Source organism: Centropristis striata, chromosome 22 (assembly GCF_030273125.1).
Source record: "Centropristis striata isolate RG_2023a ecotype Rhode Island chromosome 22, C.striata_1.0, whole genome shotgun sequence".
Taxonomy (NCBI): domain Eukaryota; kingdom Metazoa; phylum Chordata; class Actinopteri; order Perciformes; family Serranidae; genus Centropristis; species Centropristis striata.
In genome coordinates this window covers 30198716-30220656 of record NC_081538.1, presented here as the reverse complement: position 1 = coordinate 30220656, position 21941 = coordinate 30198716, and the positions used below count along the sequence as shown (strand labels likewise).

The 21941-nt window shown below is 37.9% G+C and overlaps 1 protein-coding gene across 2 annotated transcripts in view; it reads left to right on the top strand.

Annotated features, from left to right (window-relative positions):
- Positions 1 to 285: 285 nt before the first annotated feature.
- LOC131960692 (F-box only protein 15-like) overlaps positions 286 to 21941 on the top strand; it is a 101783-nt gene continuing 80127 nt past the window's right edge. Inside the window, exons 1-10 of one of the 2 annotated variants that reach the window (XM_059325959.1) lie at positions 286 to 491; positions 582 to 659; positions 4299 to 4403; positions 5235 to 5483; positions 7408 to 7596; positions 8477 to 8600; positions 9805 to 9887; positions 9970 to 10115; positions 10698 to 10825; positions 14647 to 15400. In XM_059325959.1, coding sequence (XP_059181942.1) covers positions 295 to 491; positions 582 to 659; positions 4299 to 4403; positions 5235 to 5483; positions 7408 to 7596; positions 8477 to 8600; positions 9805 to 9887; positions 9970 to 10115; positions 10698 to 10825; positions 14647 to 14922 — 1575 coding nt within the window. In that variant the 5' untranslated portion in view covers positions 286 to 294 and the 3' untranslated portion in view covers positions 14923 to 15400. Of the gene's footprint in view, positions 492 to 581; positions 660 to 4298; positions 4404 to 5234; positions 5484 to 7407; positions 7597 to 8476; positions 8601 to 9804; positions 9888 to 9969; positions 10116 to 10697; positions 10826 to 14646; positions 15401 to 21941 lie in introns of those variants that run through there. The other variant, XM_059325958.1, reaches the window with a different exon arrangement.

Below are 21941 nucleotides of genomic sequence, written 5' to 3'. Positions count from 1 at the left end.
CGATATATAGGCTATATATGTTGTTATTTTTTAGTGTGGTGTCATATTGAGACAGTTGATATCAAAAAAAGGTTTGTTGTTGTGAATTATTTTTTTCATACTAATTTTTAATTTGTTTATTTTAGAATAAACACAAACATAACAAAATACACAAATAAAATAATATATTTATTATTATATATTTTTTAAAGGTAAATAAAATAAAGGTTTTATTTGTTGTTGTTGTGAATTATTGTGAAATATGACCGGATGTAGTTTCTTGGCGGCGGGCCGGCGGGCGGCAGCAGGTCCAAGATGGCGGCCGGACGAGGCGAGTTCTACCGGAGCTTCTGGGAGAGTTACCTCCGGAGCCTGGAGAGGAGACCCGGCCAGCCGGCTCCCGGGAGACGGGCCCCGGGTCGCGGTAGGAGAAACCCGGGTCCTGGAGCAGCTCAGCCCGGGCCGGGTGGAGGAGAACCGGGCGGCAAGAGGAGGAGGAAGCCCGCACCGCGGTAAACTAGCGGCAACACCGCTAATTATATTAAGTATATCATTAACTTTATATTATTAACTTTAATATTATCTTTATATTTACATCCCAGCAGACATGAACCGACAACAAAGGGAAATAAAACAACTTTTCACCAAACTTCTGCATCCAGAGAGAACTTCATGGAAAGGTGAACTCTCTAACGGTCACTAACGGTCACTAACGGTCACTAATATTTGAATTTAACGTTCTTATTTTTCACTTTTTTGAAACTTATCAAAAGTTTAAAACACACAATAGTATTTTTTATGGTAACCTGAGTACATTTAGTCTTGATAATTCACTTAAAATTATCAAGACAGTCATGGAAAAAATGTATTAGACCACCTTTTCACATGGTTTTATTGATAATAACCAAACTCATTATAAAGAATGTTTCCATGACTGTAGATGCAAAAATGACCAAAAAATGACACAAAATTATCGAAATGGACACAAAAGGGTCAATGACGTGACGCCCACATTTTTTGTCCGACTGTATTTTTTACAGTTAAAAAAAGGTTTAAACTCGTAAAAAGAAACCACAGGTATGCAGTATATCTCTCACATATAAACCTACTTTAACCTTTCAAAAACAGTTAGTTGTTGGCAATTTTTGTGCTCTTTAAAGTGTCAAAATATCATGTGGTGCGACTGTCCGGCCTTAATTTTTGTTTCGAAAACGTCTATAAAATTACCCTAAATCTGTTCAAATATATTTTCTTTCCCATTTGGCATGATTTTCAAAGTGTTTTTTCGTCCTGTACAAATTTTCAAGGCATTTGTAGTTATAGTTCCATTATAACATACAAGCAAACTTTGTCCGAGGATGTCCATTTTATGAAATATCATGTGGTGCGACCATCAAGAAATTACCACTTTGGGACGTTAACTTTGAAATCCAGACCAAGACAGGAAGTTGCATCATCCAACAGTTTGCCAAGAACCCTTGGAGACAGCAAGCAGGTTTGTTAATCTTTCTCAAATTTGATAAAACATATTGTTTTTAACGGTTGGTATGTAGTTGCCATATCTGGATGTCATGTGGTATGACCTCAAAAAAATTATGAATATTAAACTATTTCTACAAATATATATTTTGATTAGAAAATGTAAACTTGCCTTTTGTGTAAAGCTAGATTGTTTTTTTAAGGATGCTAATTATTTGCCTGTAAATGTTGACTGAAGATGAAAATATCATTTGGTGCGACCAGGTATCATGTGGTGCGACCATTGTAGAGTGTTTTTGATAATAGATATATGTCCTAGATAGGCAGTTATTGTGCTTTTATATTTAATTTAAGACTAACATACAAAAAATACTTTATATTAACATTTTTTGGAATAGTTTTTTGTACAATTTGAGTATTGTTTTCTCAGTATTTCAGAAATGAAATCTAACATTTAGTTTTTTGTACAATATCATGAGAAAAATGTAAAAAAAAGATGGAGCATGCAATTTCACTGTGGTAATTATGTATGCATTAGTAATTTGTCATTTATTTACTGTTTTAATCTATTTTACCAGATGCCACTGTCAAGCAAAACAAAAACTGACCCAGTGGCAAGAGAGGAGTACCTTGCTAGAAGAAAAGAAAGCTATCAGAGAAGAAAACAACAGGGAAAGATTCTACATGTAAAGTCAGATGATCTGCCACAGAGAGAGAAAACTAAAGAAAGAGAGAAATGGAGGGCTGCATCTTGTGCTTACAGAGAAAGGAATGAATGCCTGGGCTAAAAACTGCCTGCAGTTAACAATATATCCCCCACTTTGACATATGCATTAAAATACCCAGAAGTCATATTATGATTTTCAAGTTTGATGAAATCATTATGCATCATCACAAACTGTTTTAATAGAAGCACACATTTGTGGCTTTGTGAATGATTACATGATTTACTATAATACAAGGTTCTGATGAAAATAGTATGATAAACATAATTGATTCATTCTTTTGTCAAGTTACTGCAGTTACTGTATGTTTGATGGATTTATAAAAAAAAATTAAAATGGTTATGAAGTCTTTGTTTAAAACAAATCCAATTTTTGTGCACTTGTGTTTGAGATTGTTTTACTTTTAAAAATGTTATTAAAAAAACATTTCAGGACACCAAGGCAATGTGGTGCACATTCAGATCTTTATTGTAAAGTATGAAATGTTTGTTCAAAACGTTTTTGTTAGAGATTTTTCATGTTTCTGAAAATGTAATTAAATTGTTTTATTTGTATTGTTATTATTGTAATTTCATTATTATCGGATGTAATTGTATGTTTTGTATTAAAAGTATTGTTTATTGAGCTGTTTATTGACCTATATTTATTATATAATATCTTCATGTCATTTGGTGCGACCACTCATCATGTGGTGCGACCAATAAAAGCAGTAACTGTGTTGAATTCAAAATATAATATCTAGTTTCTGTAGCTGGAATATTAATCACTGATACAGTATACTTAGGTGACTGGTAGATTTTATTTTTTTAAATCAGTATAATGAAATTTAGAAGAACTATAGTGGTGTCAGCACAATGAAGAACGGGACTGTAACATTATGGAACAAAAATATGAAATCATTATTGACAAAATATCAAAAGAAATTTAAATACTTGTTTCTAAACACTTTAAATAACTGAGAACTTGTAAAAAAAAGGCTAAGCACATTATGGAAAATAACTAATTTTAAGATAAATCACGGTCGCACCACATGACGTTTTTTAAGGCCATGGCCGATTCATATAGGTGAAAAAACACTAAAAACGCTTAATTTCCTTTTTTTATTTTAATTTCTGTGTGCACAACATTCAGAATGTTTGAACAATTGCAATAGATATGCTATTTTTTTGTTTTTAAAATTTGGCCTGTTGAAAATCCTTATACGTCATTGACCCAAAATCAACCAAAAATAGATGTAGAAATTACCAAAAACGCCACAAAATAACCAAAAAAGTTGTAAAATGATCAAAATATGACAAAATTATCAAGAGAGACACTAATTGATCAAAAATAGATGTAAAAATGAACAAAAAAGACACAAAATTATCAAAATAGAAACAAATTGATAAAAAATAGATGTAAAATGATCAAAAAGGACAAAAAATAACCCAAATAAATGTAAAATGACCAAAAAATGACACATAAATATTGAAATAGAAACACATTGACTAAAAATAGATGTAAAATAACCCCAAAAAAGACACAAAATGACCAAAAATACAGTTATTAGACTATTGTTTTCTTCAGTTTCTTGTTCATTTTAATGTCTGGCTCAACTAAAAGTTCATTTGTTTGGACAAATATAATGATAACAACAAAAATATCTGATAAGAGTTTAATTGAAGAAATGATATCTAGACATTTAACATGGTTTTATTGATCATGATTTTGGTTATTATCAAGAATTTTTCCATGACTGTAGATGTAAAAATGACTAGCAAAGACACAAAATGTTAAAAAATAGATGCGAAAATGACCAAAAAATGACACAAAATATTGAAATTGAAACAAATTGACCAAAAATAGATGTAAAATGATCAATAAAGACAAAACAACCAAAATAGATGTAAAATGACACAAATACAGTCATGGTAAAAAGTATTAGACCACCTTGTTTTCTTCAGTTTTTTGTTCATTTTAATGTCTGGTTCAACTAAAGGTCCATTTGTTTGGACAAATATTCAGCTAGATATCCAGCTGAATAAAACTAATAAAATCCTGCAAAATAAATACACTAATTTAAAGGTATATTTGTTTATTTATTGTTGTATTTATTGCGTGTTCTTTGGTGTCCAGGCTTCCTCCGGAGGTCCTGTTTCAGATCCTGTCCTACCTGGACGCCTCGTCTCTGTCCTGCATCAGCCACGTCAGCAAACTGCTCCACCGGCTCGCCAACGACAAGTGAGTCCACACACACTGTGTAAACCAGGGGTCTCAAACTGGCGGCCCGCGGGCCAATTGTGGCCCTTGTGACAATATTTTGTGGCCCCCACCTTGATATGAAAGTTTAATGTGAGTTTTATATGAATGGCACTTTACCGTGTTGTGTGTGGAAGGTCCCTTTATTTACTTTTTTTGGTAATTTCGAGTCTTTTTTTAAAATAATTTTGTCTTTTCGTAATAATTGTGTGTGCTTTTTAATAATTGTGTATCTTTTTAATAATTTTGTGTGTTTTTTAATAATTTTGTGTCTCTTGGTAATTCTGTCTTTTTAAAATTATTTTGTGTCTGTTTTTGGTCATTTTGTGTCTGTTTTTGGTCATTTTGTGTCTTTTTTTTGGTCATTTTGTGTCTTTTTTTAAAATTATTTTGTCTTTTCTTAATAATTGTGTGTGCTTTTTAATAATTTTGTGTCTTTTTTGATAATTGTGTATCTTTTTAATAATTTTGTGTGTTTTTTAATAATTTTGTGTCTCTTGGTAATTCTGTGTCTTTTGAAAATTATTTTGTGTCTCTTTTTTTTGTAATTTTGTGTCTTTTTTTGGTCGTTTTGTGTCTTTTTTTAAAAATCATTTTGTCTTTTTGGTCATTTTGTGTCTTTTTTTAAAAATCATTTTGTCTTTTTGGTCATTTTGTGTATTTTTTTGGTTATTTTGTGTCTTTTTTCAGTAATTGTGTGTCTTTTTCGAATGAGCTTTGTGACAGCTGGTATATTGGATAAATGACCCACCACTACACAGAACATTGTAGTTATTGTAATGTGTGTTAAATGACTCTTCCTTCTCTCTGCAGCGTCCTGTGGTATAAGATCTACATGTTGGAGTTCGGGAGTCAGACGTGGAAGCCGAAGTCGCGGGCGGAGGGCGGCACGGCGCCGAGGGTCGACTCGCTGGAGACGCAGCCGTCTGATTGGTCGGAGGGCCACTGGAAGAAGATGTACTTCAGGGCCGACACTCGGCAGGAGATGAACCAGTGCTGCACAACCATGAAGGTCCTCAGCCCGTACACCGGCTTACCCAGACACACGGAGAGGGTCCTCAGGTACGCTCCTCCCTCAGGTAGACCAGGGGCAACAGGTCTGGATCAGTCCCGTCCCCACATCATCTCTTCGTGTGCGTCTGCACGCGCCAAGCTAAATCCTACCAACCTGTCCGGGCCGTCAGAGTCCAAACGCACTGCTGCATTATGCCGTTTGTTAGCCGCAAGCTAACATTAGCTAACAATTAAAGTTCCTTCCTGTCACTAAAAAAACGCAGCTTTCAAAATAAGAGCACGGTGTGTTAACAGAATCCACCACAGAATTTACTAGAAGACTGTCAAAATAAGACGCCTTGAATAAAACATAGAAGAACCTTTATTCTCCTTTACTGTAATTCATTAAAATATACAATGATCAGATCAGTGTATATGATGGAATAGTGGCATTAGAATGTGTGAAAGGCTCCAAATTTGGGCTTTTATGAAAATAAATTCTCCCGGGGAGAATGCCCCAGAACCCCCTAACCAGCTGTATTTGACTGTAAAAATTGTTCTGTGAGGTGTTTGCTCACATTTAGCTCCCAAAGTGGACCAGATTGATCACATTGTACTATAAAATGTTCAACATTTTCTCCCGGGGGCCCCCGGACCCCCTAGATGGTTATTTTTATTATTTTTTAATACTCAAGAGTATTTTTTTTTGTATTTGCCAACTGTTGAGATTAGAAATTTACACTACATTTAGATTTATGATTGATTTTTATTTTGTTGTAGGATTTTTATTTATTTATACAGAATAAAAAATAATTTTCTATATATTTTTCAGTATTTTTAATATAATCTAGCACAGGGATGGGCAACTTAAATGCTGGAGGGGCCACAGTTTGTCATGGACTACCACAGGGACGGGCTTTATAACCTATAATGCAGCCTGCCACCAGGGGGCGGGCTTTATAACCTATAATGCAGCCTGCCACCAGGGGGCGGGCTTTATAACCTATAATGCAGCCTGCCACCAGGGGGCGGGCTTTATAACCTATAATGCAGCCTGCCACCAGGGGGCGGGCTTTATAACCTATCATGCAGCCTGCCACCAGGGGGCGGGCTTTATAACCTATCATGCAGCCTGCCACCAGGGGGCGGCGGGGGCCACATATAGGAGCCTCACTTAACCAGATATGATGAAACTGCAATTTTAAATATGTTTACAGTGCAGTAACTTAACATATTTCATGCTCAAATGCATGTACACTGTAAAAAGGTGTTTAGTCTAAAAACCAGATAAAAACAGTAAATCTGAGAAGACATGATTTCTTAAATTCAGATTATTAAATCTAGAAATGAGCATGTTGAACACTTAAAATAAGAAATTAACTCTTAAAGCAAGATTAATTATCTAACACTTCTAAATCTAAGTTTGTTTAATCTTAAGAACCAAATAATTTGCTGTGTATAACAGTATAAATAGGAACACAAAAGGTTTGAAGCAAATAAAAATAACCACTTACTGTGATTTCTTTTTTTTTCAGTGTAAGAACAGCAGACCAACATTAATTACAAGAAGTCATTTTGTGCATTTTTACACTGCACTTTTAAGATTTCATGCTCAAATGCATGTAGTTGTACTGAGGGCCACTTCAAGAGAGGGTGAGGGCCGTATGGGGCCCGCGGGCCTCCAGTTGCCCATCCCTGGTCTAGAATAACGTTATCGCAAATCTACTGGAAAGTCTTTTATGGCCCCAGTGATCCTGTATGTCAGGGGTGTCAAACTGATCCAGGAAAGGGCCGAGTGGCTGCAGGTTTTTGTTCCAACCTAGCAAGAGCACACCTGATACGACAAATCAAACGAGTGAAGACAGCCCAGGTGACTAGATGGGTGGAGTCATGTGTGCTCCTGCTTGGTTGGAATGAAAACTTGCACCCACTTGGCCCTTTCCTGGATCAGTTTGACACATGTGCTGTATGTGATCCTGGTGCTGTGCTCCAGGAAGCTGGATGTGAGCTGGGAGCTGGGCCTGAGGACCCTCTGGGGCCAGCAGATCTCTGTGGAGCACAGCAGGGTCTACTTCTTCGAGTCCTCCATGATCGTACGCTGGAGCGGAGCTCGCTTCCCCAGATACCACCACCTCTCCAACATCCAGCTGTACGGGGTCCGCAAGGAGACCCCCAGCAGGAGGTCAGACCCTCTTCTTGTTTCTTTTTGTTTTTAACTTTATTGCCTTTATGCACATTAACAATTAACATGACAAAGGAAAACAAATGTAAACATCTTGAGGTTGGGTCTCAGCTGTCACACAGATAGCTCTCTAAAGGCTATTACACATGGTTTATCTGCTTCTGTATTCCAAAAAAATGTATATGTAATGTGTAGGTGTAATATATAACATTGTTCTGTGGTTAACAGGTGGTCAGGAAACACATCATATAAAAATAACAAAGAGTCCATTGGAAGTTCCACCAAGGTTCTAATGGTTTGGATTTTTCATTAGTTTTAGTTTTAATTTCGTTGGGATTCTTTGTTTTCAAATTCAGTTAGTTTTAGCTAGTGTTTAGAGTGAGTTTGCTTGTTTTAATTTTTTATTTTTCGTAAAATGCTTAGTTTTAGTTTAGTTTTTATTAGTTGTAGTTTAGTTTTTATTAGTTTTAGTTGAAAAAAGTTGACAAAGATGAAAACGAAGGACATTTTCATTATAATTTTAGTTAGTTTTAGTTAGTTTTGTAACCACAAAATACAGTTTCACTTAGTTATCGTTTTATATAAAAACTCTCATTTTAATTTTAATTTCAGTGAACAAAAATGTTTTTTCAGTCCTAGTTGTCGTTATTTCGTTAGTTTTCGTTAGCTATAATAACCTTGAGGTTCACTGCCAACATATTTCCAGTTCTTCTTTGACATTTTTCCAGAATGTTTGTTCTTTGGGACAGTCCCAATATATGAGTATGGTGGCCGACCTGCTACAGTTCCTCCAGTATTGTTGCTGGGATTGTTCTTGGAAACAAAGGTTGTTAGTGGTGTCCCAGCTCCTCTTCCTCCTCCTCCTCCTCCTCTCCACCAGGCCCGGCTGGCGCTCCCTCATCCTGAAGCTGGACACCAGGAGTCAGTTCAGTGGTTTTATCGGCACCGACAGACTGGTCAGACTGAGACACCTCCGGCCTGGATTCATCGTCGGCACCTGGAGGGTCAGAGTCCTTTTAACACCTCAGGAACCACAGAAAGGGACAAAATACATCAGAAAGTCATGGAGAAAAAAAAGTTCTTCTTCAGTTTCTTGTTCATTCATCGTCTGGTTCAACTAAAGGTTCATTTGTTTGGGCAAATATAATGATAACAAAAATATCTGATAAGAGTTTAATTTAAGAGCTGATATCTAGATATTTTCATGAACAAAAAATGGCTAAAAAAGACAAAAAAATAGATGTAAAATTGACTAAAAAAGACACAATGACCAAAAATAGACACAAAAATGACAAAAAAAAAGACACAAAACGACCAAAAATAGATGTAAAATGATCAAACAATGACCAAAAATACAGTCATGGAAAAAAAGTATAAACCACCCTTGTTTTCTTCAGTTTCTTGTTCATTTTAATGTCTGGTATAACTAAAAGTTCATTTGTTTGGACAAATATAATAATAACAACAAAAATTGCTTTTCGTGTAATTTTTTGGTCATGTTTTCATGTATTTTGGTTATTTTGTGTCTTTTTTTGTTCATTTTACATCTATTTTTGGTCAATTTGTTTCTATTTCAATAATTTTGTGTCATTTTTTGGTCATTTTTGCATCTATTTTTTATTTTATCATTTTGTGTCTTTTTTAGTCATTTTTTACATCTAAAGTCACGGAAACATTTTTGATAATAACCAAAATCATTATGAATAAAACCATGTTAAATGTCTAGATATCAGCTCTTTAATTAAACTCTTATCAGATATTTTTGTTATCATTATATTTGTCCAAACAAATGAACCTTTAGTTGTACCAGACATTAAAATAAACAAGAAATTGAAGAAAACAAGGAGGTCTAATCATTTTTTCCATGACTGTACATCATGAAAAGAAACAGTAAAAACAGACATAATTGTCCGAGTTCGTACTTTTCAGATGGGTCTTGAATGCATCATGTGTAACGAAACCTTGCAGAGGAAAAAGTAACTAAAACGAAGCTTAAAATTGTTCATAATCAGGAATAATTTCTGTCTTTACAAAAATGTAATGAGGGCAGCGCAAATATAAAAGTATGATAACAAGAAACAGCATGATAGAGTAGTTCCATGTAAAATGTACAGATGCTAGTAATAATAATAATAACTTTATTTATACGGTAAGTTATAAAACTGTGTGTGTGTGTGTGTGTGTGTGTGTGTGTGTGTGTGTGTGCAGGGTAACAGCTGTGTAGCCTTCATCATGGCCTGTCTGCACTTCCACAAGCTGGTGGAGAAAAGTCTGCTGGGCTCTCCGGTTTGGTTCGTTTACCCTCTCATAAACAAAACAATAATATTATTCCTCTTTGTTACGATGGTTTCTGATTAATGTGTCTCCCTGCAGCCCCTACTCTGTGCCTGCCAACCCTCCTCCTGTGGGTTATTCAGACCCTGAGTTCGGTCTGCACGGCTACACGCTGCACTTTGTGCTGCACGGCACCGGCTCCCAGATCATGTCAGGACACTTCCAACACCTCACCTGTAGCACAGGTAAAACACCGGACAACAGGTAATCTGATTACATGATGCAAAGGGACCAACAGGTGATCAGATTACATGATGCAACCTGACCAACAGGTAATCTGATTACTAATTTAATCAGGTAATCTGATTACATGATGCAATCTGACAACAGGTAATCTGATTACATGATGCAACCTGACAACAGGTAATCTGATTACTAATTTAATTGGGTAATCAGATTACTCATTTAATCAGGTAATCTGATTACATAAAGCAACCTGACCAACAGGTAATCAGATTACTAATAAAGTAATCTGATTTCATGATGCAAAGGGACCAACAGGTAATCAGATTACATGATGCAACCTGACCAACAGGTAATCAGATTACATGATGCAACCTGACCAACAGGTAATCTGATTACTAATTTAATTGGGTAATCAGATTACTCATTTAATCAGGTAATCTGATTACATAAAGCAACCTGACCAACAGGTAATCAGATTACTAATAAAGTAATCTGATTTCATGATGCATCCTGATCATCAGGTAATCTGATTACCTAATCTAATCTGGTAATCTGATCATATGATGCACACTGACCAACAGGTAATCTGGCGCAGCACGGCCTGCTGGAGCTGAGGGTCATCAACAGGAACGACCTGTCCCAGCACCGGTCTCTGTCCGGGAACATCAAGCTGCCCTGGAAGGGCGGAGACCTGGAGGGAACAGTGGAGGTACAGCAGCAACACCCAAAACACATAGCAGCCCTTTAACGCCACTACCAGACATAGACTGTATGTAGAGATGGACAACATGAGGCAAAAACATCTGGACCATCCCCTGGTGGCTGCGGTATAGGTAATAAACCCCGCCCCCTGGTGGCTGCGGTATAGGTAATAAACCCCGCCCCCTGGTGGCTGCGGTATAGGTAATAAACCCCGCCCCCTGGTGGCTGCGGTATAGGTAATAAACCCCACCCCCTGGTGGCTGCGGTATAGGTAATAAACCCCGCCCCCTAGTGGCTGCGGTATAGGTAATAAACCCCGCCCCCTAGTGGCTGCGGTATAGGTAATAAACCCCGCCCCCTAGTGGCTGCGGTATAGGTAATAAACCCCGCCCCCTGGTGGCTGCAGTATAGGTAATAAACCCCGCCCCCTAGTGGCTGTGGTATAGGTAATAAACCCCGCCCCCTGGTGGCTGCGGTATAGGTAATAAACCCCGCCCCCTGGTGGCTGCGGTATAGGTAATAAACCCCGCCCCCTGATGGCTGCGGTATAGGTAATAAACCCCGCCCCCCTGGTGGCTGCAGTATAGGTAATAAACCCCGTCCCTCTGGTGGCTGCAGTATAGGTAATAAACCCCGCCCCCCTGGTGGCTGCGGTATAGGTTATAAACCCCGCCCCCTGGTGGCTGCGGTATAGGTAGTAAACCCCGCTCCCTGGTGGCTGCGGTATAGATAATAAACCCCTCCCTCTGGTAGTTGCGGTATAGGTAATAAACCCCGCCCCCTGGTGGTTGCGGTATAGGTACTAAACCCCGCCCCCTGGTGGCTGCGGTATAGGTAATAAACCCCTCCCCCTGGTGGTTGCGGTATAGGTACTAAACCCCGCCCCCTGGTGGCTGCGGTATAGGTAATAAACCCCTCCCCCTGGTGGTTGCGGTATAGGTACTAAACCCCGCCCCCTGGTGGCTGCGGTATAGGTAATAAACCCCTCCCCCTGGTGGCTGCGGTACAGGTAATAAACCCCTCCCCCTGGTGGCTGCGGTATAGGTAATAAACCCCGCCCCCTGGTGGCTGAGGTATAGGTAATAAACCCCGCCCCTGGTGGCTGCGGTATAGGTAATAAACCCCGACCCCTGGTGGCTGCGGTATAGGTAATAAACCCCTCCCCCTGGTGGTTGCGGTATAGGTAATAAACCCCGACCCCTGGTGGCTGAGGTATAGGTAATAAACCCCGCCCCTGGTGGTTGCGGTATAGGTTATAAACCCCGCCCCTGGTGGCTGCAGTATAGGTATTAAACCCCTCCCCCTAGTGGTTGCGGTATAGGTAATAAACCCCGCCCCCTGGTGGCTGCAGTATAGGTAATAAACCCCGACCCCTGGTGGCTGCGGTATAGGTAATAAACCCCGCCCCCTGGGGGCAGGCTGCAGTTCTTAGAACATCATTTTAAAGAACTAAAACCATACATTAAGTGGTCGAACACTACGAATGCAGTAGTGGCAACCACCATTTTTACAAACCTGTTAGCAATGGAAACAACTGACAAAAGAAAAACGAAACCACTTGTAACGAAGCCAGTGGGCAAGAAGTCCAGGCTTGACTGAACATGGAGGGAAATACAACATGATTTTGACGTTAGCGATGCAAAAACAGCCCTTAAGGGTATGTAGCCCTTGGGAGAGCTCCTCAATTGGCCGTTCCTCCCAGAATCCTCAAACAGTTTTGTCCGAAAAACGCCTTCAGCTAATTGTAACACTGTGATCATCTATAAATATTTTCTTCCGCATTCGGTTAAACAGAAAGACACTGTAAGGAGTCAGCTGTTTATTTTCTGGTAAGTACATTTTGTTTTAACCCTTTTCTTTTGCTAGACAAAATTAACATCCCAATTCATATCAAACTTAACCTGAGTTATGAGTGCAACCAAGCTAGCTAGCTAGCCCCAGTGTAAGCTAGTAACTTAGAGTTCGGTCTGCTTACAGTACCTGTATTGTATTGTATTGTATTGTGGACAGGTTGCGGTGTAAGGAAAGTCAAGCCATGGGATAGTTTACATTACCTGCACAAATGGCATATTTGTTTTCTACCAGCCTGCTATTATATATAGCTCCTTCCTTTTGATGTAAACAAATTTGCATCTTTGAAATTCAACCTAAAGATCACAAACATGAACTCCTTCTGGGATCTGAAATCAATAGATGTCGTCATGGAAAAAATGATTAGACCACCCTTGTTTTCTTCAATTTATTGTTCATTTTAGATATCTAGATATCAGCTCTTAAATTAAACTCTTATCAGCTATTTTTGTTGTTACCATTATATTTCTCCAAACAAATGTACCTTTAGTTGTACCAGGCATTAAAATGAACAACAAATTGAAGAAAAAGGCTCGTCTAATAATTTTTTCCATGACTATATGTTGGTCTGTATTACATTAGTGCAGCTTAGATCACTTTTTATAATATTTATGAAACTATTCTAACCTCTACGTTGAGATCTCAAATGGGATTATTTTTCTCTTTATTTAATTTTCCTACTATTTGGGAATTTACAGTATTAATTGAATACAATTACTACAATGGCTACCTATAAACAAAGCAAACACTAATTACAAACATTTAATACTAGTTAAACCCTTTAGTAACAAAATAATATGAGCACCTCAAACACACGTCAATATTAACCCTGTGGAGTCTCCAAAAGCTCCAAATAATCCAGACTTGTTGCCTCCATCAGAGTATAAAACAAAGCAGCGTGGAGCCCTACTGTAAATTTACCTCTAAAGTTCTGGCTGTAAACTCCATGAGGCCAGTTTCAGTTTGATGATGATATACCAAGTAAAACTGGAGACAAGCTCAAATAGATTTAGTATCAAATGATAGAACTGGATGGAACCCTCTTATATGGTAGATTTGACACCTTTGGTCACATTTACAACATTTAACATTCTTTATTGAGCATGATAGTGTTTTGAAAGGAAAAAAAAGATTCAAAATCACAATTCATGTTGGACTAAAGGACTAAAAAAGACACAAAAAGACTAAAAAAAGACACAAAATTACTAAAAAAGACACAAAATGACTAAAAAAAGACACAAAATGACCAAAAAAAGACACAAAATGACTAAAAAAAGACACAAAATGACTAAAAAAGACACAAAATTACTTAAAAAAAGACACAAAATGACAAAAAAAGACACAAAATGACCAAAAAAGACACAAAATGACTAAAAAAAGACAAAATGACCAAAAAAAGACACAAAATGACTAAAGAAGACACAAAATAACAAAAAAAGACATAACAACTGACACAAAATGATAAAAAAAAAAACACAAAATGAGAATACAGAATGACCAAAAGAAAACCACAGAAGACACAAAATGATAAAAAAAGAAACAAAAACCCCCACAAATGACCAAAAAAAGACACAAAATAACTAAAAAAAGAGACAACAACAGACTGCCCTGATATCTAGACATTGTCATGAATAAAAAATGACATAAAATGATCAAAATAGACACAAATTGACCAAAAATAGATGTAAAATGGTCAAAAAAGACACAAATGACAAAAAAGGACACAAAATGACTTACAAAGACACGAAAAGACATGCAAAGGATTCAAAAATGGACAAAGTAGCCCTTTAAGACTCCAGAGTTAACAAGTTGAATACTGTGATACTTCAGCCAGCAAACCTGCAGGATCACTGACCTAGTCGTCTTGTTTTAACTGACTCAGCATCGTCAGTTTTGTTTTGGCTCAGCTGCTGGTTAAGAAAAAGGTCCACATCCTTTTTTATTTCAGCCCTGACAGTTATTTTTAACACCGCTCAGAACTGCTGCATCGTATCGCTGACTCTGCTGGAGGAGTCCCAGAAACCCTTCTGGTGCGTCAGCTCGCCCATCTGCATCACGAAGGCGGAGAAGCAGCTGTCCAGCCACTACAGCGACTACAGCGGCGAGCACTTTCTGATGGATTTCCAGAACTCGGAGGGTCGGGTGAAGATGGAGCTGGTCTGGTTGAAGGAGCAGAGGCAGTTCTTCCTCATCAGCCTCACCCTCTATCTTGCTGTTTTCAAAATCAACAAGCATTTCAGAACGGCGTACTAAAGCTGGACTGGACCGCCTACAGTCTGGCTTTATGATTTCTACAGTGCTGATGCACCCATTTTGGGTTTCCCAGTGTTTCAGTGTAAAATTCTCTGTATTTATCAGGTTGTTAAAGCTTCATGAGTCTGGACTGGTTCAAAAAAATTAAATTCAAAAACAAAGCTAGTTTTAGAAGGAACACTTCTACATTTTTTTTTCTATTTATTTTGGAAATCTTTTGTTTTTGTCAAATAAAAGCCAAATAAAGTGCAAACTGTAATTTGTAAATATATCAGCGACTGCAGCCTGATGAAGCACTAAATATTAAGTTCATTTTTTACTTCAGTATTAAATGAGTATCTATTTATTTCAGTAAGTTGTTTTATTTTGAATCAGACATGGCAGAATTTCATGTGAAGAATAAACTGCTTTAAAATTCTGTAAAAGGTGAATAACTTGTTTTCTGAGCATTGTAAAATAAATCTTTTTGTTACCAGGATTTTGCCATGATCTTTGTTTTCTACAGCCGTTATTAGTACAGGCACTACTCCACCCATATTTGAATCATAAGGTCCGGTAGCCATTCTCAAGACTCAAGAGTGTGATTTGTTCCTTCCTTTTGATCGATTCTTTTGCCACTCCAACAAACACATCTATAGAATCTCTCAGGGTTGTTAAATAAGACACCAAAGTGGACTTGATCCCGATCACCAGACTGGTTGGGGTTGGGATTAGTTGTTTCAGGATCCAGAGTCACGTCCACTGCAACCTTCTTACTTTCACCGTCTTCTTTGAAAGCGCTGAAGTCCAGTGGTGTGAGGTCTAAAACACAACAAAGACACACATGAAAGTCAGATGTTATAGCTGCACATAAGAGTTTATAATTGTTTGATTTTAAACATAAAGGTCCAGTATGTTGGATTCATGAGGCTCTATCGGCAGAAAGATAATGTTTTCATTAGTTTATCACCTACGAATTTGTGTTTTTGTTTGCTTAAAATAAGTTCTTCATATCTAGAGTCCACCATGCTCACCACCATGTTATTAGTCTGGAAACCAGTCAAATCTGGTGAGCTCATCTGTGTTTGCTCTGGCAAATGAGTCTGTTAACTCGGCCTGGCCCTGACTGGGTTTGATACAATTAGAATAGTCCAGTGCAACAAATCACAGGAAACTCGGATCAAACTGTCAAAGCAGGAAGCGCCGATCAAATAAGAAACAAGATTCTGTAACTGTTGCCTTTTTCTCTCCTCAAAATGTTTTTTTCAAACATATTTTAGTAAACGTTTACCTGTAATTTGAGAAAGTTTGTCATCCAACCGCCATGTTTGCCTTGAAAATGGACTTACGACTGCCCCAACCTGCATGTGTAACATGCTGAGTTGCTCCGATTGTTTAGAGGGACAGGTTTCATTCCTATGGTTGGTTGGGAGTCACCTCTCTTTGCTCTGATTGGTTGGAGGTTCTGTTTCGTTGCTGTGATTGGTTGGGGGTCACGTTTTGTTGCTGCAATTGGTTGGGGGTCACGTTTGGTTGCTGCAATTGGTTGGGGGTCATGTTTGGTTGCTGCAATTGGTTGGGGGTCATGTTTCGTTGCTGTGATTGGTTGGGGGTCATGTTTCGTTGCTGCAATTGGTTGGGGGTCATATTTGGTTGCTGCAATTGGTTGGGGGTCATGTTTCGTTGCTGCAATTGGTTGGGGGTCATGTTTCGTTGCTGTAATTGTTGGGGTTCACGTTTTGTTGCTGCGATTGGTTGGGGGTCATGTTTCGTTGCTGCGATTGGTTTTGGGTCACGTTTTGTTGCTGTGATTGGTTGGGGGTAGCGATTGATTGTTGAGTGTTTGGGGATCTATAGAGGGATTTTATCTGCACCTGTTCGTAACTATGCCAAAAAGAATTGATGAACCTTTATTGTTCATCTTTGTGACCTCAGGTCACTGTTTCCTGGACCATGACCTCCTGGTAGTTGTATATTTTTTAGATCTTTACCTTCCCCCAGCTCACCTTTTGGCTCGGGGCAGGAGTTCTGTAAACCCTGAACCAGATCAGTCCTGCTGATCGTCTCTAGGACCTTCATGGATTCTCTGACGGCTCCAGTGTTTCCATATTTCTGGGCCATCAGATCCACTGTGTCCTGTCTGTCTGCTTTCTCCAGCTGAGCCGCTGAGATGTCATCCTGCTTCAGGAACCACTTGAATTTCTTGAACTCATCGTCTTTTAATTCCTGCAGTGCTTTCCACAGCTTCACGGAAAGCTTCGCCATTTCTGCTTTCTGGTAAAGAATTTGAGGAAATGTTCAGTCTTGAGGATGTTTATGTACTTTTGGAGGATTAAACCTGACTTTGTGCAACCCAACAAGCTGTTACCACAACACTGAGATCGTAACACCTAATGAACATTCATATGGAGCTGTGTTTATGTCTTATTGCATCTAATGCCAGTCCAAATTTCACTCTCTTGGCTTATTTTGTTTGGTCTCTACCAATTCCTGAGGGAAATAACTCCCTCGTTATTACTTGTGTTGTCTTAACTTTCTGTATCTGCTTGTCCTAAGGTTAAAAAATGACCCGTCTTTACTAAACGCCTGAAATAAAGATACTTAAATGCATTTTAATCCCTGAATCTATTTTGCATGAAGAAACAACCACAAACAAATCACAAACTTTGTGAATATCTAGGATTTTCCTCTTCATGGTGCAGAAAGAACGTCTTTAACCAGTGAAATCCACTCGTTTTTATTACAATACACTTGTCATAATTGTTTTCTTTACTAAAGTATTGGGTTATTATTTATATTATTATAATGGCTAAAGGTACTGCATATGTGCAAACAGATGTTTTAGCAAGATATATCAGTTGTGTAAGAAAGTACAAGAAATGTGCATATGTCTCAGAATAATGAAATCTTTACCAACAACATTTACTTATGATCTGATTATCCTCATTAGTAAAGGAATATAATGATAACTTATTATATCATCTGTTTAATTTTCTGGTCTTCCTTTGAACTTTGTTAATAGATAAAATTATCTTTCTTTTATAACAGTTTTACGATATTGAACTTCCTCAAAAAAAAAGTGAAAGATGACCAAGTTTACACTTTAAACCAACAGTTTCTAGAGATTTTCTACTGTTTCTCTCAAGACAAAATGTCTTTTATAATATTGTTAAACACAACTCACCAAGTAGAATCCAGTAGAGAGTTCTCTGAATGAAGAAATATGATAAATATAGTAAAACTATTCAATCCACCTGGTTTATTAGAGTTGCCTTTGACTTTCCAGAAGATGTTTTATAGACGGCTGTTGCCTTTTACTTGACTACTTCTTCTTCCTGATTAATTTTTAATCTGCCCCCCCCCCCCCCCCCCCCCCCCCCCCCATTGAGGTTGACTCCATGTGGTCACAGGGCCGAAGCATCAGACCAGTTCATAAAAACAGATTCAGTCTGGTTTCTTAACAGGTCATAAAGTCAATGTGTCAGCTTGCAGGGTTCAGTATGAGGCTTATCATGTGAATTTTAGCAGGGAGGTTACCACATATAAAGAAATGTGAGTTCCAGTCTTTCTGTCTGTCAACTTATAAGGAACCTGCATTTCCTGTAAAAGCACTTTATGTGCATTTAATAAGCAATTCCAACCTCATCTGTGAAGTAAAAGTGAAACCTGCACAGAGGGAACATAAAAGTGATGACTTGTAAACCAAATCCAAACTACCAAACTACCAAAGATCAAATCATGTGAAGTGTTATGAGCATATTTATTAGTGATTATTGTAAGCTTTCATACATTTCCTTATATATAACTGTTATACTTGTTTAACTAATTAGTGATAAAAGCAGTCTAACAGCCATTGTATTTATAGCTCTATACAGAACAATCTTTATAGACATTTTAAAATGTACACAAATACACATTTAATTAAAATCTATGGAAGCCCATTCAGTTTCACCATTTCAATTCAAAAAGTGTTGATTTTGCAAGTCTTTAAAGTCAGAAGTGAAGATTGTTTTTGCTAAAAAACATATTTTGTTTTGAAAGAAAAGCTTTATTTGTATTTTTTAAAAAAAAATCATGAATCAGTATCAATGGAATACATAAGTTTAATGACAAACACAAGGCAAAATGTTCTGAATAAGTGCAACATTTGTTTTACTTGCGTTGCTAAAAAAAATAGAAGACAAAACAAAATATATCACACTGATTACATTTGATAGCATTAGATCATAATTTAACAATTTTCCTACAGAAATGAAATATACATTTACTATGTTACATTTTATTATGTATTTATTATTATGTTCTACACAGACTTTAAAACAAAAGCCTGTTGTCCTGCTGTTTACAATCATACTGAAAATACCGTTTAATCAGTCCTCATATTCAATCAATCAATCAACCAACCAATCAATCAATCAATCAATCAATCCATTACAATTTTCAACATATTTCATTATTATTTTCCAATACACATTTAAATGTATGCACAAGTCTAACAGATAAAAAACAAACAATTCATGTCATTGGAGCCACTTTCAGTTTTGTATTTCAGTTTACTGCCAAGCAGAAGTCTAATCAACTACAGTAACTAACAACGCCTTAAAACTCTATTAAGTGCCCAGAGAGGATTTCTGACAGGACAAATGATCAGAGGGGCAGAGTTTCTTCCACCGTCATTAGTCCAGGGACAGAATAATGGGTAGAGTTTCTCTGTGAAGGAGCAGCCAGTGAAGGAGTAGAGGAGATCTGCAGTACCTACGTCATAAAAAGAGACCACACCCTCCTCATAATCCACAAACACCCCGACCTTCTGAGGATGAGACTTCAGAGAGAGACCCACTGACGGGTTATCGTTAGCTTCATAGCTAACTCCATCCCTGAACCAGACAGTCCAGTAACCATATATAGGACTCAGTGTGGTTTGCCCCTTCCTTTCAATTGATTCTTTGGCAACTCCTATATTCCAGTCAGTCCTGTCTTTAACCTGAACCTCGTAGTAAAATCTTCCTGAAGAGAAACTCTGCTTTCCTAAGATGTTCACAGAACTGTAAAACCTCCCAGGGTTGTCCGGTAGTTTCTTTCTCACACCACCATCATATACTTGTTTCCCATCAGCAGACAGGATGAGAGTGGGATGTGCAGTATCAGGATCCAGAGTCACATCCACAGCAAACTTCTGCACCCATTTTAGCTCGGGCATCTTTTTCTTACACTCTTCTTTCAGCACACCATCTAAAACAAGACAGACAGCACACAGACTTAATGATAAAATGTAAAAACTTTAGAACGAAAAATTGCCCGAAAACTGTTTGAAGTTTTGGACCGGAGGTGGTCGGTGCCGGTCACCGTGGCAAAGCAAAATCCTGATTAATAGAAGCATCCATCAGACTGAAGTAGGACGACCTTTAGCTTGGTTAACTTTGTTAACTTGACGAGTTGCCATTGATGGAACCATGTGCAAGAATGGGAATACAGCCACCAATTGCTAAAAGTAGAGGTGTTAAATTATACTTTAGGCCTCCTCCAAGAACCACCACCTTGTTGCTGTTTGTTTGTCTTCCAAAGTCCAGACCATTAGTCATTCAGAAGCTTTTATTGCTTGGCCAATAAAAGACAGAACAACCTTGTGTGGATTTGGAAGAACGGAGCCATTTCCTGGTACAAGGCCTTGGGTGCCTGAATACTTGGCCTTCAGCCATAAGGCCAGGTCTTGGTCAGACTTGGCTCAAAAACAACATATGGTGTTGCCACCAGTAAGGGACTGGTGCACTGCCACTCAAAAGGGGAAAGGCCCAGACCCGGAGATGTTGTGGCAGGTCAGGTGACAGTAACTATATCTAGACGGGCGTACCTCTATGCAAATGACCAGAAACAAAATCCTAGATAAGGCTGCACTCTTTCCTTTCCAGAGTTCCCCACTCAGAGGTTTTGAGGAGCTTTTGGGCTTCAACGAAGAGACCTGACTGGTTGACTAAGATGAATTGCTCTTGTGATCTGAACTGCATAACAAAAACCGTGATCCTGCATAAGGCAGTTCATAACTCTTGTTGATATCAGAGCACCTGAAACCAAAGATTGATGACTAACTTAGTCGTTGTTTCGTCAGGTCAGATCTGCAGCCACATATATTGATCAGTCTGATGAAAAGCAGAAGAGAACATTCTCACTTTACAGATGATCATGACCATTTGGTGATGTTCCATAATAAATTAGTCTTTACAATTTTTGTTAACAAATTTCCTTTTATAGAATGTTCATAACAACATATAATAATAATAATGTGTCAGATATTTTTAGCTTCACCAAACTTACCTTTTGGGCCCAATCTGAAGTCCTGTAAACGCTGCTTCAGGTCGTTCCTGCCGTTCTTCTCTAAAACCGTCATTGTTCTCTTCAAAGCTCCATCATCCTGATATCTTTGGACCATCAGGTCCACTGTGTCCTTCCTTTTTGCGTTCTCTAGTTGAGCCACTGGGATTCCTTGCAGGGTGTCATCCTCTTTCAGGAACCACTTGAAATGTTCAAATTCTTCTTCTTTTAAGCCCTGCAGAGTTTTCCAGACCTCCTCTTTAAGTTTTGCCATTTTTTTTCCCTGTGATAAAAATATAACACATATTCAGTAAATTTTCTTCTGAGTGATATATTACATTTTTTAGTTTTAGATTTATCTTATCTCATGCCAGTTCATCAGTCCAACTGTTATTACTGTTCTTTCAGTCTTACTTTTCTCTGATGAAACTCAAGCTGAATACATTATATTACAAAAAGCAAGTTAAAATTATGTACAATTCATATGGGAGCACATTAAAAGGGACCCAAACAATAAACTTTTGAAACTTTTACATTCTTACCTCACATACCTTAATGGAACTTCATGAACAGTCAGTCAGTGATGTTGAACGCTGAGGGGAGCCATTTGGCCTGCGAAAATCTGACATTATAGCAATAATTAGTGGTGCACATTAGGGATTCAGTGTCTTTCTCAAAGACAATTCAACATGTATGATGCTCAACAACATTATCCAATCCACTTTATTTAT